Source organism: Brassica rapa, chromosome A05 (assembly GCF_000309985.2).
Source record: "Brassica rapa cultivar Chiifu-401-42 chromosome A05, CAAS_Brap_v3.01, whole genome shotgun sequence".
NCBI lineage: Eukaryota > Viridiplantae > Streptophyta > Magnoliopsida > Brassicales > Brassicaceae > Brassica > Brassica rapa.
This window is the reverse complement of record NC_024799.2, coordinates 3,305,842-3,329,917: the sequence shown is the minus strand read 5'-3', so window position 1 is coordinate 3,329,917 and position 24,076 is coordinate 3,305,842. Positions and strand designations below refer to the sequence as shown.

At 31.9% G+C, this 24,076-nt stretch overlaps 6 protein-coding genes, 1 long non-coding RNA gene and 1 other non-coding gene across 11 annotated transcripts; 3 read left to right on the top strand and 5 right to left on the bottom strand.

Annotated features, from left to right (window-relative positions):
- The first annotated feature begins 1,540 nt into the window (after positions 1 to 1,540).
- LOC103867045 lies at positions 1,541 to 3,400 on the top strand. The gene is made up of 2 exons (XR_632601.3): positions 1,541 to 2,756; positions 2,851 to 3,400. It is a non-coding gene; the product is annotated as an uncharacterized LOC103867045 (long non-coding RNA).
- A 4,367-nt stretch (positions 3,401 to 7,767) lies between these two features.
- On the top strand, positions 7,768 to 10,877 carry LOC103867042 (dirigent protein 9). The gene is made up of 2 exons (XM_009145070.3): positions 7,768 to 8,416; positions 8,452 to 10,877. Exon 2 carries the CDS (start codon positions 9,817 to 9,819, stop codon positions 10,747 to 10,749), a length of 933 nt encoding a protein of 310 aa, XP_009143318.1. The 5' UTR covers positions 7,768 to 8,416; positions 8,452 to 9,816; the 3' UTR covers positions 10,750 to 10,877.
- LOC103867044 (ribonuclease H2 subunit C) lies at positions 10,829 to 12,142 on the bottom strand. The gene is made up of 5 exons (XM_009145071.3): positions 11,997 to 12,142; positions 11,624 to 11,770; positions 11,447 to 11,539; positions 11,129 to 11,319; positions 10,829 to 11,023 (listed from the first exon to the last, which is right to left on the bottom strand). The coding sequence occupies exons 2-5, from the start codon at positions 11,766 to 11,768 to the stop codon at positions 10,964 to 10,966; spliced, it is 489 nt and encodes a 162-aa protein (XP_009143319.1). The 5' UTR covers positions 11,769 to 11,770; positions 11,997 to 12,142; the 3' UTR covers positions 10,829 to 10,963.
- A 226-nt stretch (positions 12,143 to 12,368) lies between these two features.
- Positions 12,369 to 17,688, bottom strand: LOC103867041. Its single transcript, XM_009145069.3, has 3 exons — positions 14,011 to 17,688; positions 13,751 to 13,856; positions 12,369 to 13,092 (listed from the first exon to the last, which is right to left on the bottom strand). The coding sequence occupies exons 1-3, from the start codon at positions 14,044 to 14,046 to the stop codon at positions 12,956 to 12,958; spliced, it is 279 nt and encodes a 92-aa protein (XP_009143317.1). The 5' UTR covers positions 14,047 to 17,688; the 3' UTR covers positions 12,369 to 12,955.
- A 231-nt stretch (positions 17,689 to 17,919) lies between these two features.
- Positions 17,920 to 19,916, bottom strand: LOC103867040 (phosphatidylinositol N-acetylglucosaminyltransferase subunit P). 3 transcript variants are annotated; one of them, XM_033290931.1, is made up of 4 exons: positions 19,796 to 19,916; positions 19,445 to 19,539; positions 18,305 to 18,710; positions 17,923 to 18,192 (listed from the first exon to the last, which is right to left on the bottom strand). In XM_033290931.1, the coding sequence occupies exons 3-4, from the start codon at positions 18,687 to 18,689 to the stop codon at positions 18,059 to 18,061; spliced, it is 519 nt and encodes a 172-aa protein (XP_033146822.1). In that variant the 5' UTR covers positions 18,690 to 18,710; positions 19,445 to 19,539; positions 19,796 to 19,916; the 3' UTR covers positions 17,923 to 18,058. The 3 variants fall into 3 exon arrangements, with proteins under 3 accessions (XP_009143316.1, XP_033146822.1, XP_009143315.1); XM_009145068.3 differs by lacking the exons at positions 19,445 to 19,539; positions 19,796 to 19,916 and adding an exon at positions 19,093 to 19,417 and having other exon boundaries at positions 17,920 to 18,192; XM_009145067.3 differs by having other exon boundaries at positions 19,459 to 19,860.
- LOC117134469 lies at positions 19,647 to 19,812 on the bottom strand. Its single transcript, XR_004458654.1, has one exon. It is a non-coding gene; the product is annotated as a U12 minor spliceosomal RNA (small nuclear RNA).
- Positions 19,917 to 20,106: 190 nt separating the features above from the next.
- LOC103867039 (metal tolerance protein 11) lies at positions 20,107 to 22,544 on the bottom strand. 2 transcript variants are annotated; one of them, XM_033290930.1, is made up of 7 exons: positions 22,526 to 22,544; positions 22,222 to 22,449; positions 21,527 to 21,636; positions 21,172 to 21,417; positions 21,015 to 21,095; positions 20,709 to 20,942; positions 20,260 to 20,607 (listed from the first exon to the last, which is right to left on the bottom strand). In XM_033290930.1, the coding sequence occupies exons 2-7, from the start codon at positions 22,376 to 22,378 to the stop codon at positions 20,260 to 20,262; spliced, it is 1,176 nt and encodes a 391-aa protein (XP_033146821.1). In that variant the 5' UTR covers positions 22,379 to 22,449; positions 22,526 to 22,544. The 2 variants fall into 2 exon arrangements, with proteins under 2 accessions (XP_009143313.1, XP_033146821.1); XM_009145065.3 differs by lacking the exon at positions 22,526 to 22,544 and having other exon boundaries at positions 20,107 to 20,607; positions 22,222 to 22,502.
- Positions 22,545 to 22,814: 270 nt separating this feature from the next.
- Positions 22,815 to 24,062, top strand: LOC103867038 (60S ribosomal protein L23a-1). The gene is made up of 4 exons (XM_009145064.3): positions 22,815 to 22,944; positions 23,038 to 23,085; positions 23,305 to 23,668; positions 23,804 to 24,062. Exons 2-4 carry the CDS (start codon positions 23,070 to 23,072, stop codon positions 23,886 to 23,888), a joined length of 465 nt encoding a protein of 154 aa, XP_009143312.1. The 5' UTR covers positions 22,815 to 22,944; positions 23,038 to 23,069; the 3' UTR covers positions 23,889 to 24,062.
- Positions 24,063 to 24,076: the final 14 nt, after the last annotated feature.

The following is a 24,076-nucleotide window of genomic DNA, read 5'->3' as shown; positions in this document are numbered from 1 at the left end:
ATATTTATCTCTTCAGATCATTTTTCACACCTTCGTTTTGTTATTCTTATAATTCAATTTTATTTTATTTTTGAAAAATATAATGTAATTTTCTTTCAATATGTTTGCATCTTTCTTGGCTTCTCCCTCTGTAAACTCTGATATTTCCTTCTTTTTAAATACAAAAGCCAATTTTAACCTACTTGTTTGACCAAGCGTATAAAGATACGCGCCATCTCGGATTTTACATATTTGCGAGTACATATTGATATATAATGAGTTAATGACATACTAGATTTTGACTCGTGCAACCGCACGGGTGTTTGTTTTCACTTTTCTATACATAAATTATTGTTTTAGAACATAAGTGGTATATATTTTTAATGTTAATCATATACTTAAATATTTATATAACTATTTCAAATACAATAATTTTATAATTTACATGTTATAATTAATTAATTATTTAACCTTATGTATTTGCCACTTCTTATTATATATTTATTTATTGTATTTGCATTTAGTTATTAAGCAAATAATATATTCATAAGAAAATATATTTAAAAAATATTTTGTATTTAATTTATGCTAAATTCTGACCCGTATTTCAAAATCTGGAATTTCTTTTTACCAATATTTTTATGCTTATTCATTTTAGATAATTTATTATTGTAATATAAAAGTGTAAGATATGTTAATTTTTAGACATGTATTATATAGTTTGTTAATTTTAAGCCGTTCTATCATCATATTATATTTTAAATAAATAGTTTATATTTATGAAAATAAAATTTATAAATTTATCAATTGAATATAATTTTATCATATCTATTTTATATAATAATTATATTTTAACATGATCATGAATATAAAAGTAGACAAAATATGATATAATTTATTTATTTTCATTTTAAACGATAACTAAAATACATTAAGTTATTGTTTAAATATTACACAGATTTATTAGAATTTTAAAATATAATATATTATATATATTATATTTAAAATGAAAATATATTATGATTAAAGTAGTTACAAAGATTTTATATTATTAACTTTAAAGAAATACATGTTAATTTTTATACATGTATTATATAGTTTGATAATGTTAACCCATCTTACCAACATATTAGATTTTATTTTTGAACATAAATATTTTATAATTACGAAATAAAATATATAAATATATAAATTTAATACAATTTTATTATATTTAGCTCAATATAATAATTTTAATTTAATATGATTGATTATGATTATATAATAACTAAAATATTATAGATTTTTTTATTTTCATTTTATATAACTGAATATATTAATGTATAATAATATTTTAAACTAATTTGAAATTAGTGAAAATATTTAAATAATTTTGAAATGAAGATCTTGTAAAATCTTTTTTAACAGATTTGTTAGAATTTTAAAGTAAATATATTTATATTTAAAATGAAAAGATATCAAAAGATACTATGATTAAAATATTTTAAAAATTATATTTATTATTAGTCTGAATTAAAATATAGTATGAATTTCTATGAATAGGTCCATTAGGTCCATTTTTAAAAAAATCACACATGAATCAAGGTTGTGACTTCTGTTTTAATATATAAGATACTAGGACCGGCCCGCCCTACGGACGGGTAATTATAATAAAAACTATTTTATTAGGTTTAATAGTGTTTATCTTTTTGTTTAAAAACTAATTTTAAGTTAACACTTAATATTTTGACTCAAAAATAGTTCTTAGGGTTATGATATAAGATAATTCTATTTGTAGTAGTTTTCCAATGGTGTGGTGATTTTGTATTTAGTCGTTTGATGATGTTGGGATTTGTTTAAAATGAAGAAGTTATTATTAGAACAGTCGCAACACTTTTGAGAGTCACATATTTAGTTACCATTAGGAATTCTATAATGTATGTGAGGAAATATTATTTATTGAGAAATGCAATGTATATTTTTTGTGTTGACGAATAATTTAAATACTATTTGAAAACGTAAACGGACTGGCTAATAGAGAGACGATTAAATATAAGAACTTGTTGAGTGGGGTTCATATGAATTGTTTTAGCCTATCTTCTTAAATTAAAATTGTAGAAAGTGTGTATATTCAGTGGGTTTTTTTTTGCTTACAACTTTATGCCTTGGAAAATTAGAATCTTCACATACATATTGATGCATGTATTACATTTTCATAATAAAATGTACAAAACTCTGAACCTTTCTATTAAGTATCCTAAATTATATTTATTATACACAATTCTTAACGCAAATTTAAAACTTTATACCCTTAATTTTAAACAAATTCTTAAATCTTTAAACTACAAACTTAACCATAAACTTTATTCTCCATGAAATACTTTTATAATTTAAATGTATAAATTATTAAATTTTAACCTTAGACTTTATATTCAAATGGTTGATAACAAATGGCAAGGATTGTGTCAGATTTAATAACAGTCATTGATTAAATTTTAATCTAACGGTGGAGAATCAATCTCAACCTCTCTCTTTTGTCCTTTCTGTGCACCGAGAAACGATCCAAAAACTTGTTTTCTTCACACTTTTTTCAGATTTAGATCTCTATCTTCTCATCACACGTTTCTCTTTTCTTCTTTCTCTTCTCTACATTTCTTCTCTGTCTACTGATTTGTTTATTTTTTTCTCTGTTTTATTTAATGAATCTCGTCTTCTTTCTATCTCATCTTCTTCATTGTCTCTGCTGAAGCTTGCTGTGTGCCGTACTCATTGTCATCACTCTAGTTCATCACCTCTCCGTAATCTTCTTCTCTGTATTTCCAAATCATTTTTTTTTCAGTTTCGGAGATTTTTGTTCGTTTGTTTATACTCATATTTGTTTGTTTTTTTCAGTTTCAGAATTCAAGATTAAAAGGTGTGGAGGAAGAAGTAAAGCTCGACGGTGGTGGGATTTGAGATAACCGGGGCTGGATGGTGGATGCAACGATGGCCACGTGGGAAGAACCCTAAAAATGGAGCAAAGCGCGTTAGAGATGCTGGAGACTGGGCCGTCCAAGAATAAAACCCATATAAACCGAAGCCCACCTAGACTTAATGAAACGTGGCGTTTTAAAATGGTGGGACACGTGTTGCAAGCACATAACTCGACTTTCTGATGTGGAATCCTACGTGGCATCACCAGGAGGGAGATAAACATTTTTTTATATATATAGATAGATAATGTTTGAAAAACACATATATAAAAAATACAACATACACATACATCTTGAACACGAGCTTAATTACAGAAAATAAGGTATATGACTAAACAAAGTCAATGGCGTATATATGTAGCCACGATTTCTTTATCAACGCTGACAAGCAAATCAGAGACCAGCAACAAGCATTTTTGTAAAGACCAGCAATAAGCTATTCTACGTACTTACTTAAAACCGGTTAGCGATTTAGAGGTCTTTTGATAGAGAGATTGAATATCGGTTGCGTTATTTCTGAACTAGTTTGGTTTTGTCAGAGTACAAGAGTAACCCGTTACGAAAAAGTAATAAGATTACAAAACCATACTCTAAAATGTTAACTCCCAACACATTATATCTTGGAAAGAGATTGTTTCAACGAGCTTGGAACATGAATCACGTTGAGCTCTCGATTTTGACTGTTGTCATTACTTTATTTTACTAATGACGACAGCACTTTATTTTATGTTTTATGGTTGAAACAATTCAGTGAAAAACGGAATGAGAAAAAGTTCAAAAAAAAAATTAGAAAGTCAAATCTGCCTATAAAACAAATAATTATTCAGAATTTCTCAAAATCTGTCCTTTTCCCCAAATCAATACTATTAAAACAGAAACAATTTTTATCTACTTACAAATAGTCTAGGTTTGACCATTATATTTAATTATATTTCCTATTATTTCTATTCATATCTAATTTAATTATTAAATATACATCATACCTAAAATTAAGGAACTAACTAACTAATCTGTTATTTTTAAACTAATGAATTTAATTTATAATAATTCGAAATTTAAATAACTAATCAATTATATTTTAGTTATTAATGTAATAAATACTTATATATATATATATATATATATATATATCTATTCATTTGTATATATACAACTATATATTAATCCAAATGCAAAAAAAAAAAACAAATTGTTCAAAACCCTCACCAAATACATAAAAATATAATTTTTATAGTTAGAGTATTAAAATATATATATATATATATATATATATGATAAAATAAATATTAATAGTAATTATACGATGAAACATATTACTGTTGATAGCTTTATGAATATATTTTTTACGGGTTACTCAAAGAGACATGTAACATATATATCAAATATAAACTAATTGAACAAATATATTAACAAAAATATATCATAAAACATTACATTAACATGAATCGATGCCAGAGAGTAAGGGTTAATATTTTAATTATTTAAAAATATAATTATATATATATATATATAAATTATAAAAATTAAGAACTAAATATACTAAAATTATATATCAAAATAAAATAATAAATATTATAAAAAATATTTACATTTCTAATGCAAATAATGAAATTAACTTTTAAATTTAAAATAAGCCATAGACAAAACATCAAAAAGTATCTGATAACATGTGAATAACAAAAGTAAACTAACTAAATAAATAAACAATTTTTTTTTGCAAACGTAAATCATTAATTTGTAAAAGACGTATACACATTATTGATGCTCAAATCTATTTCATTTTTAGTATGTATCCTCTCAAATATTGATCCATTAACAAGATGGAATTTTAGTTGAACTAAAATTGTATTTAAATTGGAATATCACTTTCATAATATATTCACTATTCATCTGAACATTGATGAATCTATATTACAATACTCTAAATATAATAATAAATCAAACCGAATTACACATTGGGTCATCTACCAGCTCAACCGATAACCAGATCTCGGGTTTTAGCGGTTGTTACGGGTTTTATAGAATTTTTAAATAACAGTTTTTTTAAAAAAACTAAAATGAATTACATATGAGCCACCGAATTTGCCAATTTTACTGCGTGTCGGGCCGGATTTCAAAACATTGAATATAATGTTCCATTTGTAATATCTAAGTGTAGATACAATTAAAATACAAATTTATATCAAATAAACTTGGAATGTTTCGAAAATGATCTCGCGCTTTGAAAGCGCGGGTCAAAATCTAGTCAATACTATTAAAAGGGAAGGATTTTGAAAAAATCTACTTATGAAAGTTGTTTGGACCTATCATTTTTAATTTTTTTTGGACTTATCCTGTATATTATAACAATAATTGACAAACGTTTCACCCTATAGACCCCCGAATTTTACTCTAACCATGTGAACTGTATACATTATTATTTATACATAACCACTAAAACCGATTGCTAAACCATCTTACCCAAACAAAATATATTACATGAACCAAAACCAAAATCTAGCTCTGAATCCAAGGTCAGTACGAGAGTGCTACATATAGTTTACACCTACATCATAATTAAATTGACACCCACATTAAATTTAAAATAGGAAAAAGCCCAAATACTTAAGAACATAACTTACAAAAATATATATGAATAAAATATTCTTTTTAAAATCTAACTTTTAATAATGGAACATATGTCTCTGATACTTTTATTAAATAGAAAATTGTAGTTTATATTTATATTATAGATACTTTTATAAAAAAAATTAAAAATATTCTAATACTTGATTTAATAATTAGAAGTTTGATTGGTTAATATACATACAATTAAATGTTACATAAATCGTTACTAATAACACTATATTTATTCCAGTTTCAATTTGCTATACTATTTTTACACACAAATGAATCTTCAAACACATTTCGAACAAACTTCAAAAACGGAAACGCGTGATCAAATTTCATACAAATTAATTGTGCTTATGCAAATGACCTATATATTAATGAAATAATCTTCAAGATTATATGATTCAAACACTAAATTTCATAATTACGAAAAGCAAAACAAAACCAAATCCGCGCTTTCAAACGCGGGTCAAAATCTAGTAATTTATTAAATCCGAATTGATACATAGTATTTAGTTTTATTAGCCAAAAAAAAAGAATATTTAACAACGGGAGTTTCTCGTCCAAGTCTTTAATTATAAAATAATATCAAAAATAAAATAAAATAAAATAAGAAAAATAAGGAGAGAGGTAAAAGATTGCAACATGACTTTTAAAAATTCACTAGATTTTGACCCGTGCAACCGCACGGGTGTTTGTTTTTACTTTTCTATACATAAATTATTGTTTTAGAACATAAGTGGTATATATTTTAATGTTAATCATATACTTAAATATTTATATAACTATTTCAAATACAATAATTTTATAATTTACATGTTATAATTAATTAATTGTTTAAACCTTATGTATTTGCCACTTCTTATTATATATTTATATTATTGTATTTGCATTTAGTTATTAAGTAAATTAATATATTCATGAGAAAATATATTTAAAAAATATTTTGTATTTAATTTATGCTAAATTCTGACCCGTATTTCAAAACTGGATTTCTTTTTACCAATATTTTTATGCTTATTCATTTTAGATAATTATTATTGTATATATAAAAGTGTAAGATATGTTAATTTTAGACATGTATTATATAGTTTGTTAATTTTAAGCCGTTCTATCATCATATTATATTTTAAATAAATAGTTTATATTTATGAAAATAAAATTTATAAATTTATCAATTGAATATAATTTTTTCATATTTATTTTAGTATATTAATTATATTTTAACATGATAATGACTATAAAAGTAGATAAAATATGATATAATTTATTTATTTTCTGTTCTAAACGATAACTTAAAATACATTAAGTTATTGTTTAAATATTAAATAGATTTATTAGAATTTTTAAAATATAATATATAAATACATATTATATTTAAAATGAAAATATTTTTTTTTTTTTGAAAGAATTTTAAATTTATTCAAATAAAAAAAACCTGTTTATAGAAAAAAACTGCTTCCTTTTCTATACACCAGACTTATAGATTAAACTTTATAAAATTTCATAAACTCAAACTCTATCTTCTTCCAAACCACACTTCCATGGTCTTCTCATACTTTCTGCTATTTTTCCTTCTCAATGATGTGATTCTATTCCTAACCAACTTGTCTAATCTTGCAATCAAACAAGCTGCTGGCTGAGATGTTTCACCAACCCTTCTCACATTTCTCTCATGCCAAACTGCATATAGCACTACTTGGAAGCTATACCTCAATAGAAATGTCAGATTATGAAAATATATTATGATTAAAGTAGTTACAAAGATTTTATATTATTAACTTTAAAGAAATACATGTTAATTTTTATACATGTATTATATAGTTTGATAATGTTAACCCATATTACCAACATATTAGATTTTATTTTTGAACATAAATATTTTATAATTACAAAAATAAAATATATAAATATATAAATTTAATACAATTTTATTATATTTAGCTCAATATAGTAATTTTATTTTTATATGATTGATTATGATTATATAATAACTAAAATATTATAGATTTTTTTATTTTTCATTTTATATAACTGAATATATTAATGTATAATAATATTTTAAACTAATTTCGAAATTAGTGAAAATATTTAAATATAATTTCGAAAATGAAGATCTTGTAAAAATCTTTTTAAACAGATTTGTTAGAATTTTAAAATAAATATATTTATATTTAAAATGAAAAGATATCAAAAGATACTATGTTTAAAATATTTTAAAAATTATATTTATTATTAGTCTGAATTAAAATATAGTATGAATTTTTATGAATAGGTCCATTAGGTCTATTTTTTAAAAAATCACACATGAATCAAGGTTGTGACTTCTGTTTTAATATATAAGACTAGATTTTGATCCGCGCTTTCAAAGCGCGGGTTTTTGTTTGATGTAAATTTTATATAATCATGTTTTCTATACATGTAGACGGTGGAATCGACTTGTTTATTTCATCAATTTCATAAACCAACAAATAGTTACGTTGTTTAACGTTTTGCCTCTAAATATTGAAATTCTAAAATGATTTCTAATATTTTTTAATAGTATTGATGTAACCTGTCATTTATTTAAAAATATTATAATTATAATTTGAAAAATTAATGGAATCTCTCCCAGTTGATGATGATTATGATGATGATGCCCTTAACCAAAACTCACGATATCTCTCTGGTATGCTGCGTTTAGGATATTTGTGACTAGAAAGGAAGTGCATCTATCTTTCTTTTTGTCAACTAAAAATTTTGTATATATAATATATACTGCAAATTCTCTATATAACTAACTAAATAATATTTAACCATTCCTACTATTTTCGGATAATCAGTTGCGAGTCACCGACTGTTTATCAACTCAATCTTACACATAATCACATATTATGGTATGTTTTTTTTCTTATTTTGAACTGATTCTAAGGTATGTTTTCTTTCATATGGTTTACATCAATCGCATGTATATACCCGTTTTCTTACACCCTGTACTCAACTGTTTCTTTTGTCTACGAGTTCTATACGTGGTAGCCATATAGTTGTTTTCTAGCTACTGGTATAGCACATTGTATTCGAGAGAATGACGTCGCCATCTTATTAACAATTAGCCACAGCTGTTTTCGACTGGTATAACACATTGTATACTAGAGAATGACGTCGCCATCTGATTAACAATTCACTAAATCTTTGACGTGCGATCTTTATCTTTTGAAGTCAAGAAATAAAAAAACTAAGGATCTAGACTTCCATTTTATTGAAGTTCATTTTTTTTATTGAAGTTCATTTTGGGAAGGTATACACAGAGTTTCAAAGAGAAACGCCTTGGTTTTGTTGATAGAGAACCAGAGATTAGTCTTTTTGACAAAGGTTTTTAGGGTTTTAGCTTCCCTTACCTTCTTCGGGTGTTTTTTTTTGTTATAAGAGATCAGAAACCCTAGAAAAAATATGAATATGAATATGACGACGGCTAAGACTTTGGGTCGAGCTTTAGGTTTATGTTTATCTAGGCTTTGCTTATAGGCTTTATTATTGGGTCGATTATGATATCATATGGGCTGAGGCTCTAAGGGGGAGGAAAAATACTGATTTATTAGTTGATTTTAATCATCCCAATATTAAGAAGTGTAACGATATACGTAAAACAGTTAAGTATGGTGGAAACAGATTATGAATATGTAGAATTGTAAAATTACTGATCCCATAATGTTTTTTTATAATATAAATGAATGTTTTTCTAAAAAAGACATTAATGATTTATGGACTTTGTTTCTTATTAGGTTGTAACATATAAAGTAGAGAAATCATGAAGTCACAAATAATTAGCTAATTCAAGTACTAAAAGTCTAAAACAGTTAAGTATAGTGGAAATAGAATATGAATATGTAGAATTGTAAAATTACTGATCCCATAATTTTTTTTATATAATATAAGAAATGAATGTTTTCTGAAAAAGCATTAATAATTTACGGGCTTTGTTTCTTATTAGGTTGTAACATATAAAGTAGAGATTAGTCAAAAAAAAAAAAAAAAAAACATATAAAGTAGAGGAATCATGAAGTCACAAATCAATGAAATCATTAGCTAATTGAAGTACTAAAATAGAGGTTTAGTTGACTCTCAATCTTAACTAAAGCACATCAGCAACAACAACTCCACTTCAATAACTCCATTCACAATAACACCAACCAAATTCATCAATGCTTCTTTATATAAACCCATTAACCCATCCATCATTAAACATCAAACAAAACATAAATCAACACAACTTGAGTATCCAAAACAAGAGACCAAAATGACCAAAGCTCATCACATAACCATCCTTCTCTTCCTCATATCCGCCAACTTCCTCGCATTCATCAACTCAGCTAGACTTCTTGATGAGATCCAACCTCAGTCTCAGTTAGTCCCTGCTGGCCAAATCCCCACCGTTGCTCCAACCGAAGCTGAGGAAGAACCAGCACCAGCAACTACACTCCCATCTGGTCCAGCAGGGGCTGGACACGAGCCATTACTAGAGTTCTTTATGCACGACGTCCTAGGCGGGTCACACCCATCAGCTCGTGTGGTCACTGGAATAGTAGCACAAACCGAAGTGAACGGTATACCATTCTCAAAGGCCAGCAACAGCATCTTCCCTGTAGACAACGGAGTCCCACTTGTCAACTCAAACAACATCAACAGCGTCATTAACCCAAACACAGCCCCGCTTCTCACAGGCCTAGGCGGCGCACAGACCAGCACAGTGATCCAAAACACCAACGGGAACTCCAACGACGCCCTCAGCACCAACAGTCTCCCCTTTGTAACCGCGGGAAACCTCCCTCCAGGTGCTGCTCTCCAGCATCTCATGTTTGGAACCATAACCGTTGTGGACGATGAGCTAACCGAAAGCCACGAGCTAGGCTCAGCGGTTATAGGGAAGGCTCAGGGGTTTTACCTGGCTAGCTCCTTGGATGGGACGAGTCAGACACTTTCTCTGACCGTATTGCTAGACAGAGAGCATGACCATCATGACACTTTGGACGATGCCATTAGCTTCTTTGGTGTTCACAGGACAGCCTCTCATGCCTCTCAGATTGCTGTTATCGGCGGGACGGGGAAGTTTGAGCATGCTAAAGGGTATGCTATAGTGGAAACTCTGCATAATCAGAACAACCAGCATATCACTGATGGTCAAGACACTATTCTACACTTCAGTGTATACCTCACCTACTACAAAGCTTGAAGAGGTGTCAAAACAAATATATGATTTGCTTTTGTATATGTTATTGCTCTCTAGCTTCCACTTGTGGCTTTGCTTTTCCTTTGGTTTCCAAAGAAATTTTTATTTTAATGAAACTGTTTCAATCTAAATCATGTTTCCTTCAAACAATAGCTTTTTTGTTACACAACATCTTATGTTCAAGAACCAAATCTGTTAATGACATTTGATGTTTTTATCACATTCCTCCACCATCTGTTACTGCAACCAAGTCTTCAACTGTCACTGGCTTATGCAGCTGCAGTAAAAACCCAATTTTCTCAAGCAAGTTAGAAACAAAAAAAAAAACAAGACCGCATGAAACGCTTATGAACCTGTCAAGATAGGAAATGTATATACTCACCGCTTCTGCAATGTTGAACCAATGGAAAGACCGCAAGATAGTATCGTCTTTTGAAGGAAGAGTATCATGATTCCAGTACGTCATCTTATCGAACTTGGCCTTCACTTCCCAACACGGATTCTCCTCTTCGTCACTACAAGCCTTTCTCTTTCCATTGGCGTTCTTATTACTCGCTTGACCAAGCACAAAGCCTGAGGGGATGATAAAAACAACATAAACATACCAATTGCTAATGAATAGTGAGTAAAATAAACACGCAACTTCTGCAACATCAAGAACAATCTTATAGAACTAAGAAAGAAGAGAAAGAAAGGTTACCAGAGTAGCCACTAGGCATTGAGATAGTTGCTCCTTGCAACTTCCTCCCTCTGAAATAAGCTTCTTCCGTTCTCACTCCATCAACTTCAACCTCTACAATCAATGCACATCACTCTTAATCTCGCCACACAAAGTAACAACTGAATACAGAATTACACAAAAATATGTTTCTATTACCACTGGACTTAGGCTTGAAATAGTTGGAAACTTGAGCAGGACCGTCGAATCTAATGCAGCAAGGGACCTGGTGAACCTGACCGCTGAGATCAGCAATCGAAGCTTCACCTGAAGAAGCAGCACCACCAAAGTCTATGGTTCCCATCTCTGTAACCACAATTTTGACTTCAGCTTTGATAAGAGTTTTTAAATAAAAATGTAAACTTTGATCCAGTGAGTGTCTTAAAAACATGTAACTGAACAGCATTTGATTCTGTCTTTTTTGTTAGTGTAAATTAAACCATTAAAGTATCAATTTTTATAACATTCAAAGATCAATAACCAAAAGAAGAGAGATAAAACTATAAGAAACTTAATGAGAAATGTATTGTACCTTTGTCTCACCGGAGAAAGAGGGAGATGGAGTGCTACTTACTGATAAGGTCGCGAGATTTAGACCCTACAGTTTCAACAACCGTAGAGAATGAAAGAACACTGAAAAAAAAGGGAAATCACGGCAATGGGGAACGTTTCCCAGACAATTTCATATTAGAGCATACGAAGTTTGGGCCAGAAAATCATTGAAAGCCCAACATATTTTTGTGGGCCAACATGTTTTTATCCCAAACTGCGGTTTTGGGTATATAATCAAGTGAAACTTTCGTCTATATTACTCTACTCCTAAAAGTTAAAAAATAATTTACATAGACAAAAGATTTCAAATTTGTTAGAATTTTGTTTTATTATAATTAACCTTACTAAATTGTTTATAGTTTTTTTTTTGCTAAGAATTGTTTATAGTTTTTTTTTGCTAAGAATTATTTATAGTTTCTAAACTAAAATTCCAGAATCGGTATGTAATGGATGCATGTTATTATCATAAAAGTTTCATAAAAAAACTTGGAATGGCTCTTCATACCTTTTGTGTAGTTTCTTCTCTGAAATAAATTGTGTAATTTCTTTTCTGTTGCCTATTCATTCCTGTCTCCAGTTTTTCATATTCTTCATAGTACTGTGTGGTTAAATCTGTCACTTTCATCATATTCTTTTTTTACTTTAACATTCAGAATCTGACAAAAAGCTCTATATGTCACTTCTCGCAACGCATAATTTTGTTTAACGATATAGCTCGATGTATATATTGAATTAGATGGTCGAGATGCTGCTCTGACAAAAAAAAAAACAGATGGTCGAGATGCTATACGTAAATACACACATGTAAAAGGATCACCATCACTCTCAGTTTTGATGTCATTATTGTTGTACTGACGTAGAGAAAGAAACAAAAAGACGAACATATATAAATGGAAATACATATCATCATGGAGAGGTGGTTTTGAAGAAGTATCACATTTAGTCGTATGATGAATCAGAGATGATCTTCTGGATCATCTCGTCTGTCTCTTCCTCCGACATTGACTCATTTTTTGTATGCTTCCGCTCGTAAGTCTCGAAGAATTCCTTGTTCGTTTTCACCAGCTCCTTCCACACTAGTCTCAATCCATTGATCGTGTTAACATACACAATAAATAACATAATTTATCATCATTTCATACGAGTTCTTCCTAGACATACTGTAAAAGAAAACACTACCAAAAGAGTTATACCATCATTCTCCATGTAAGAAACCGCTAAACGATTACTAGGTCCTTAACGACTATGCAGATTATTTTGGATATAGACAGGATTTAGGCGTTAAAAAAACTATTAGTTTATTTATTATAGATATATTGTATTTTAATCCAATATTTTTGTTTGGAGTTTAATTATAAAATTATTTTGATTGATTAAAATTTTTTTTAAAAGAACAAACTTGTGGACTTTCACTAACCTTTTCGCTTGATTTAATTGATTTAAATCGATTTAAGACATATTAAACCAATTAAACCACTTAATTAAATCAGATTTTAAGTAACCGCTTTGACGAATGTCTAGGCCAATTTTTAAAACCTTGATATGCATTTTTGTGTCGAATTAGATGTAATGATTATAATTGATATAGATAATTAATATATAACATAGGAGCATGATTAAGAGGGTATATGATCATGAACACTCGGAACTAAAAGTTTATATAAAGGCTAAAAATGCAAACATTCACACATGCATCAACTGTATATATATAGGATTAGGAAAAGAAGTGCAAACCAGTGGAGGTGATGACGGGATTGATGTTTGCATTCTCAGAAAGAACTTTCATGCATTCCTCTTTGCTCATGTTGAAAATCAAACATTTTTCTATCATGTATTGCACCTATACACCATACACATATCACACGGTCACGCTGATGTATATATACCCGAAGCATGTCCAAAATCAAGCATATATGCCGACACATAAAAGAAACATTCCGTTATGAGAAGAAAACATTTGTTTAAAAAATTTAAGCCTATGATATGTATATTACCATGTGAATGTATGCAGCGGGAGAACTATCACCCATCTCTTTCTGTATATTTGATGAAACCCTAAATTAACGCCCTACACTCAAATTAAGAGCTTCCACTGTTGATTGATGCTCATTTATACAAGAGATTCGTGAGCACAAGTAGTAGGGGTTATAAGCATGTGGCCATCTGAAGCCCCACGTAGAAGATTGGTTATAAATGGCTGAGAAAGAATTATAAGAGATTTGTAAAGTCGCATTTTTTATGTAGCAATTAGCATCTCTTCTTTAAAAAGCCAAACATTTTCGATCAACTTCTGATCCGTTTGCCATTAATCATGTTTTATATTCCAGGTTCTCCAGAGGACTGATTCCAAAAGGTGAACCTGGATTTTTTTTTCACGGTTGCATTTATAGCTATGAATCACTAAAAATGCTCCAAATTGATGCTCTTTAATTAATTTTCTTGGCACTTATCCGAGCAGGCCAACATTTAGGATGGATCTACAAATAATTTTTCAAGATATAATCAAACCCCAGTAGTGTTTATTATATATCTACAATGCAATCAACCTAATATTCTACTGGACTTGGACCGAGAGAAACGCCAGATTGCACCGTCAAATCTATCGCTCCTCAGACGCCATCATTCGCCTTGTTGATAGGCAAATTAAAGACAGGATCCTTTCCTTCAGAGACATTAATCCTGCAAGGTCATCAAGCCTTATGCAGCGCTGGTTGACTTAACATCTAATTTCCACTCTCCCGTAATCAACTCTATCGGTTTCGTGATCGTCTCCACCGTCTTCGTGATCACCGCCTCTCCACCTTCTCTTTGTTACGGTTAATGGCCTTTTAGGCTCTTTTATCTCTAATGTGTGTTGCTTTTAACTGGGCTGATAATTATTGGGCTTCTTAGTCTCTAAAAACACTGGCTTATGCATGTAATCTTTTGTTTTCTTTTTGCAATTTAAATACGAAAGCTATGTTCAAAAAAAAAAAAAATATATTCTTTACGTTAACTATTTGATTCATCAGTCCTTGTATATAATATCATCTATTCAATCCTTGTATAATAATCTTGTATTCAACAATTTCAATTATTGTATATAGTGTCATGTATTCATTTTCGATGTACTAAACTAGCTCAGTTACGTACCTAATAGCATGGCATGTCTAATTAAATTTAAGGTGTTGATCCATACTATATCCAAGTTGATTATCCCCCAAATCTGAATAAGTATTAAATAAACATGAATGTGACTGATGGAATAAAAGTAGAAAAACAATAATTTCATTTTATTTATTTTATACAAAAGTTGTAAAAAATGTTTTTGAATTCTTATTTTTACTTTTTTGGAATTGATGGATCATTTAATTTAAGATAAACTGTGATTTTTAATATGTCATTTTCATAAGTTTATTCCAAAAAAAAATGACAATTAAGTTGAAGACATATTCTCATATTTTAACAGAGGTTTGAATGATTGAACTCAACCTACTATAAAATCATGTATGAAAGTTTAAGTTACATGATGCTGACGTGGTGGTTGCAATTTTTTTTACAGGTATGCTCTAAAATTAATTCTAAACTCCAAGCTAACAAGTGCAATTTTTGTTTGTTTGTCAAGGTAGCCAATATGGATATACAGTAATTTTAAGAGATAAGGAATCGTTGTAATTAGAAGGGATATACAGTAGAGGTCTTAAACGGTAATTAATTATAGCAATGTAAATGTATACGATCACATATATATAGTTTTCGTCGACTTTACTCTATCGATAACTCGTTTCATCCTTTTATGAGGCAATATCAGCCATTAAGTAGGTGTCCTACTCCTCTACACGTAGGACAGCTCCTGACTATGTCAGTGCATGAATATTCTCACGAAAAACAAACCACATGCACCAAAATACTGTACATTAATTCATCGTATACCATATTACCCACACTTTTTTGTGTGCACATCGTATTGCCCACATCGGCTCCTATTTGTCACACATAAATCCAGTTACCTTGAGTATATATATTTCAAAATTAAGAACTATAAGACTCAACTCGTTTCTAAGAAAACTATACAAGTTTTTTTCTGACATTGTGTATATTTTACCTAAGTAAGTTTGAAATACAAATCTTTATGAAATGAAAAAGGTTTAATTTAGTTCACTTAATAATATTTAACAATAATTATATATTCATCAAAGGTGTTATTTCTTCATTTTATTAAGTGACTTATAATGATTGAACTTAATACCGCTTAAGACCTCTACTGTATATCCCTTCTAATAACACAAGTGTAAAGTTTAACAACAAAAATAAAACGCAGAAGAACCAAATAACTTAACGAAATTTTGCTGAGAAAGCTTCTAGCAATGTGTGGAGGAAACTGAAATAACACAATATGATCCTCTTACAGCTTTGTGGGGAATCGGGAAGCCGACACTCTTTTACCACTTAGTCTCTTCATGGGTCCTTCCTAGAAAATCCCAAAATGTGTTTTCCAAATCCTTTTTCACGAACCATAACTGTTAAGCAATTCATATCTCTGATGACGATTGATTTGGCTGTTGTCTAATATCGTCAGAATCTTAGGTAGCATAGTCAGATGCAACCAAAAATTTCATCTGAGGACAAGATAAATTTAAATAATGACGTTATTAAATATTTTAATATTGAAAATATTAATGAATAAAGCATCCTACAAAAGTAGAAATATTTTATAAGATCTTTTATACATTATCATACCCTTGTTGATTTGAAAAAAAGTTAAGAGAATCTTATGATAGCTAAAACAAACTAAGAGGGAAGAAAACTTATAACAAAACTGAGATGTTTGTAAATGTTTAAATCATACCAAAAGTTCAAAAAATGCATGTGATGACCATCATGATTCATACATAAAAGACTAGACGGATGAATGTAAATAGATTGATATGTGGTTCTTACGTGTCGAGTAGATGTCGGTGTTAATTAAGTTTCAAACTGAGAAGTGTTTCTGTTTTTAAACCCAAAAAAAAATATTATAACTTGAAGACATACTGTATATAGTATATAACGCAAAAATATCACAATGGATGAGAACATTGCATAATCGTAAATGGATTAAACTGAATTGGGTGAATAATGTATAATTTCGAAGGTGAAGATCAAAGTTAGATGATCAAGTTTCAGATAAGGCCAGATTTTCATTGGATAACATCATCTCAAGATTATTTTCAATAAAGGAAAACCACATATGTGTGTATAATACTATTAAGGATGATATAAAACCAGTGGTGGCATCTTTTTTTCCCAAGAGTCTCCAATGTGGATGCAATGATTGCTAAAGACCCGCTTGTGACTGAAGCATAAAGCTCCATTTTATCTCTTTTGTCAATTCCATAACAGCACAAACCACGATAGAATTTCTATAAATTAATATTCATTATATTCAATTTTATTTATTCCAAATTAGACTGATTCAATATATGATACAAATTAATAAAATAATGAATAATATTTTTTTTTAGAAAATCATACAATAATAATAGTAAATTAATAATCAAGAGCGTGTGTACTCATATGTTTGCAACATTCACCAAATTCAATCACGTAGTTACAGTCTCTATGCCCTTCTTCAACCCATGTTTCTCAGCCATAGCCCCAAATATGCCTTGATGAGATATATTGATATTGTCTTACGGAATTCATCAGTGCCAATCGATATGCGGAAACAAAAGCTCTACATGCACTTCCTGGCACTTCCTATCCGTCGAGCACCAAGTAAGAATGATTTTGTGTATTCACGGAGGCTGTGCTCTGACATTAAAGCAGAACATGCGATATTTGGACAAAATACTCTTTCTGAAGCTTTGGTCATGTTCTGTTTCCTGTTGTTTTTTTTTCCCTTTATTTTGGGTGAGATAACCTATTTGTTGATGTTTCCTCTATTTGACTCACAAAGAGTCGCTCTTACTGATGAAGATTAGGAAGAAAAAAACATGGTAACAGTTCCAGTTTACATCAGTCACTAACTTAATCAAAAGCTAGATGGTTTTAGCTTCTAAAGAATCAAAACAAAAGAAAATATCACTGGACACCACTTGAATTGAACATAATATCATTGATTCTTGTAATATCAATGTCAGAGATTGGATCTATAGGCCTCTCGTCCCCTTCCTCCATCTGAGAATCAATTTCCCCAGGCTCTCGACTATACTCATCTGCCATTATTATAAATCAAACAAACAATCAGATCATCATTGCAAGCCAAACTTGGAAAAAAAACACCATGCACACATAGAACAATGCCGGAAGAGAGAGATAGACACTCACCAAACAAGGTATTGAGAGAGGTAGGGTGTGGAGTGGCGATGAAGTTGAGACCAATGTAAAACGCCAAACCCAGCAGCAAAGTCACCATCAGGTACGTTGGCATCGCCAACACCCAGTACCTGCTTGGGTAGTAGTGGATCCCAATAGACTCCAACAGTTTATCAGGTACATAAGCCCATATCAAGAAGATCAATGTGGCAACAACCGTGGAGATGGAGCCTACAAAGCCATACACCTCAGAGGGTTTAGGTCCCTGAACTTGCGATGCTCTGAACGGAGATGACCTTGTGCTGTCTGAATCCTGGAGACCGAAGGGCTTTTGCTTCTGTCTCTTGGAGAAGCTTAGAACCCGTCTTGGACTGTTCACTGAATGAGCTTCTTCCATTGTTTTGGACAAAGGAGGCGACTGATAATTTGAAAAAAAAAAACGAAAGCTCAGGAAAGGGCCAATTGGAAAGACTACAAGTAAACCACGCACATGAAGGAATATAATTATCAGAATTGAGACAGATCTGTGGAACAAAATCTAAGCTTCATCAAAACTCTAGGAACAATGGTTGGTACAACACAAAGATCAAATCTTTTTTACAAAATCTAGCATTTGCTAAAACAACAAGCTTACACATGAGAGCAAGTAATGCTAATATCACCAGGCTAACAAAAAAGGAGACAACCAAAGTATAATAAACCTTTTTAAATTCCCAGACTAGAATGTGAAATATCTATCTTGAAATCAGTCTCTCAATATAAGTTCTAGTAGTTAAAACCAATTATCAATTGTTACTTACATATTTGTCTTCTCACTAGATTCACTCTAAAGTTGTCTTTCTCCAAATCTTACAAAGAATCATCAATTCATATATGACAACTGAAACTAGATCCAGTGAAATGAAACGAAAGAGAACATAGACGACAAAGTGTAACAACCAAAGCCAAATATCGCAGATTATGACTCCAGAAACCAAATCTCTAAACACACCGAAGCACAATCTCAATTAGAAACGATCGAATTTGGCCTAAGCTTAACTCTTAAGTTAAGGATGAGCTTGATCATATTCAACAAAATACCCAAAAACCCAGCTAACGAATTCGTAGTCACGTAAAAATCAAAAAAAAAAAAAAAGAGACAGAACAGCTTACACGACCGTACTGACCAAACAGGATCTTTGTCCTCGATGTGAAGCTTTCTTCCTTCTTACAACATCGATCGGGAGAACAGACCAAACAGGATTACGCTAGTTAAAACAGATCAATTAATTTTTATTTTTTTTTGCATTTGTAGTTTAATGTTAAAATATATATATATATTTAAATAATTTTAGGGATAAATGAATTGGGGGATGGGGGAGGCCCGCGCGAGTCGAGTTCTGCAAAAGTAAGCAGCGTCAACGACTCGGCCAGCCTATTTCCCTTCCATAAATTCTTGCGCCACTTTCTATGTTTTTCGTTAGCGCTGCGACCGGCTCTCACCGCTCGCTTTGTTTTCCTTACTCATTAGTTTAAGGCAATTTTTTATAGTCGTTGATCCTTGACCTTTTATAGCATCCTCCGCAAGACTCATCCGCCTCGAGTTTCCGATGTGGGACGCGAAAACATGACTCAAGTGGGTTTTAATTCCAAACCGATATTCGGTTCGGTTTGGGTCCGGTTATAATTGAACTAATCTAAACCAAACCGGTTAATTGAACTGAACCAAACCAGACATGATTTTCCAATTAGAATTTATCTGTAGTTTTAGACACTAACTAAAAATTGGTTGTCCAAAAAAAAAAATAGCCTCAAAGCTAAACCGAAACAAAATCAATCCCACTGAAATGATATTTATTTTATTTAGACTTAAGATTATAGTTTTAACAAAACTAGATTACAAAGGTATTTTTTTGTCTACTAAACAATATGGTGAAGATTCTTAAGCTCTAAGAATTTTTAGACGTAGAGATAGAAGAATAATCCAGCTAACAGTGGGATCTAGCATGCTCAGGTTTGTGCGTATACTCATAATCAAGATGCACAAAGGCCCTTTCTATCTCCTGCAGCAGCTCCAGCTTCTCTTGCAGCGATTCCCCAATGTCGTGAGCCACTTGCAGAGGCATATCAGCAGGGAGAACAATATCAACCTCCACAAAGTAATGAGATCCAAACGTGTAAGCCCTCACTGTGTCAATATGCCTTATGGCTTTATGGTGGTTCCAACACAAGTAAGTCAGTTTCTGCAGATACTCTGGCGTTGCTGTTTTCCCAACTAGTGAGTTCACGTTCTCCAAAACCGTCATTGACCACGTCCGTATTGTGTACAATGCAAGCTACATGAATAAAAAAAGACCCAAAAACCACATCATGTAATATTAGTTTCGTCAACCTCTTGACACAATGGTCTTTTATCTTTATTTAAATGGAAACTTACAATGATAGCTCCGACTGGATCCATCCAGTTATCGAAGTAATTGGCGAGGATCACTGCAATGAGTCCAATGATGTTTGTGATGACGTCGAAGAAGTGGTCTTGAGCATAAGCTTTCACAATCTCGTTACTGAAGGATCTGCAGTAAAGAACGAGAAGCAGTTTGACCAGTGTAACGGAGAGCATGATCCCAACCACCCAACTCTCTTGCTCTTTTGTTAAGCTGAACTCCTTGTGCTGAAATAAAACATGTGAAGCAATTGTGTGAGTTATTTGAACCGAAGGTTTTCAGACAAGGTCAGGGCTTACACTGGATAACATTGTCCGAAGAGATTCCAAGATGATTTGCAATCCAAGTGTGGCCATCACTGATGCAAATACTAGGATTCCCTGACAAGATTTGATCCAAGAATCACATACATAATATATATATGTATGAATAATCTTTTAAAAGGATGATACAAACCAGTGGTTGCATCCTTTTCTTGCCAATGGGATACTGATACGGGTTTGGTGTCTGCATCGAGAAGGCGGTGAACCAGAGGATGAAGCCAGAGAGAAGATCAAGAAGAGAGTCCAACGTGGAAGCAACGATTGCTAAAGAGCCGCTTGTGACGGAGGCATAGACTTTAGCAGCAAAGAGAACCATGTTTGCAATGTTCGATATTCTGATGGCTAATGTCTCGCTTTTAGCCAGATTGTCTTGCTCTTCCTATGTGGAACACAACACAGAGATAAGTATCTCAATTAACAAAGATAAGAAAAAAGTGGAATAAGAGACAAGTTGTCATCATCATCATCATCATCATCTAAGCTTAAACCTTTGACATTCCAGGGACAAAGCCACGTTCTGCGAGTTCATCCATTTCAGTAAAGCCTTCAAGCATCTCTACCTGTTGCTGGTAATAATCTGCCACATTGTCTTCCGGACCTGCACCCACCAAGACACAAAGCTTTAACAAATCTGTATAGCAAGAACGAAGCAAGAAAAGGTCCAAACCAGCTAAGCTACAATAGCTTCTCACTACTTTAGATCACACTTGTCAACAGAACCAAAACAACAAAACCCCCTTTGAGCTTTGTGCTTACTTTATTGGATACTACTAGCATAGCTTCAATCACGACAAATTTTCTTCATTGGATTCATAGAATATGATTAAGTTTAGTTTACTCATTTTCAAAAGAAAGAATACTCCCAAAATTCAAGATCATGATTGCTATAAACTCATGAAAAAAATCCATATAATTTGAGGTGAAATCATCAAAGCTTCTGTTTTATTAAGACTTAGTCACTAGCAAAGCCTCCACAAACTCCCAAAGAAAAGATTAAACTTTTATGGTTGATAATATGTTTTCAAGATTCAACAAAACTAAAAATAGCAAGCAAAGTCTCAAAAAAGTCAAACCAATCCCAAAACAGCAAATCATATGTTCTCCTACAGAGTACAGACCAGCCTTGTCCTAACCAGTCAAAACAAACAAACAAATGTAAATGTACGAGAGGAGGGAGATTCACCCAAGCAACCAAGACAGTTATGGAGCTTGCTCGGCGATTTCTTCTCCTTGTGCTCCGGTGAAACCTGAAAATCATCGAAGTTTAGCTGCCAGGAACGGTCACCGTTACCGTGAAACTCGAGCAGCAATATCCCCTCTTCTCCATCTGGCCTAACCATCACTCAATTAGATAGAGATTAGGCGGCGGCGGCGCGACAGCTTTGAAGAGATGAAGCTTGGTCTTGTCTGCCTGCTAGCAATAGCATTCACAGTAAAGGTAAGGAATGAAAATTTTGAAGATACGGCGAGGGTATTTCGGTAATTACGTCATCAGATCCCCGGGGAGGCTAACACTAGCTACTACGACTGGTGTGGTCGACGTATCAGTAACCACATAGATACTTTGGGACCAGACACGAGATGAAGCGTCTTTATCAAATGTCTTACGTGGCGACCTCTAACTGGTTTTAGTATCTCGCACGTGATTGGCGACCGCTTTCTTGACACGTGTACATTAAACTCCAACTGTACAACCTCGTGACATGGCCATCGCTAAACGACATCGTTCTAAGATTTTTTTAATGAGCTCCGTGATATTATGGCGGGTAAATTTTAATTTGGGCTTTTACGATAAAGGCCCATGAGAATATTAAAGGCCCAAGTAATCTAGGGTTCCGTGGCTTCCACAATATAAGTCCCCGCCGCTGCGAAATGAATTAGGGTTTCAGCTGCTTCACCTCTCCAGGTTCGTCCGTCTTGCCTTCTCCAACTGCTTTGTCCTGTAACTGTCGTACATTTCATTGTATAGTTTCTAACTGAGTTTGGTTTTGTCTGACAGATCTTGTGTCGGAAAGGATCTCGTTCAGGACAATGTCTCCGGCTAAAGGTACGATCTTTACGTTGAGAATCAAATTCCAAATGTTCGTCTTGCTGTTCTTGATGGAATTGGAATCTCTTACAAGACTTTTGTTAGAAGCAATAACTTGTCTTAGATTAATGCTTAATAATCACTTAGCTTCACTTGAGATAGTGTTCAAATGAGCTTTATGTTTGAAGTATATTGAAGCATTGTAAGGTACTAAAGCTCTCTGTGTTATTATTGCAGTTGATACCACGAAGAAGGTCGACCCAAAGGCCAAGGCTTTGAAGGCAGCAAAGGCTGTGAAGTCTGGGCAAGCCTTCAAGAAGAAGGACAAAAAGATCAGAACTAAGGTTACCTTCCACAGGCCAAAGACTTTGACCAAGGCCAGAGACCCCAAGTACCCAAGGATCAGTGCTACTCCCAGGAACAAGTTGGATCACTACGGTATCCTTAAGTACCCACTCACCACCGAGTCTGCGATGAAGAAGATTGAGGATAACAACACTCTTGTCTTCATTGTTGACATTCGTGCCGACAAGAAGAAGATCAAGGATGCTGTTAAGAAAATGTACGACATCCAGACCAAGAAGGTTAACACCCTCATCAGGTATGTCAGAAGATAGTTTTCTTTAGTGGCATATGAGTTTGATTGTGTCTTCATAGTATGAGATAATGTTGTGTTTGGTTCGATTGAAGTTCATACGTATTTGACATTGTGTTGTTGTGTTTGGTTTTGGTGCAGGCCTGATGGAACGAAGAAGGCTTACGTTAGGCTCACACCGGACTATGATGCGTTGGATGTTGCTAACAAGATTGGCATCATCTAAGTCTTATCTACCTCCTGCTATTGTGAAACAGTGGTTTTGTCGCTTGTAGACTCAGTTTTGCTTTGAGATATTATCTACCGTCATCTTTTTTCTACAAAACATTCTTGTTGCAGTTTAATGTTGAATTCAGTTTCCTCTGTTTTTGGGCTTCTCATCAATCTTTTTAACTCGTTATAAACTTTTGAAAT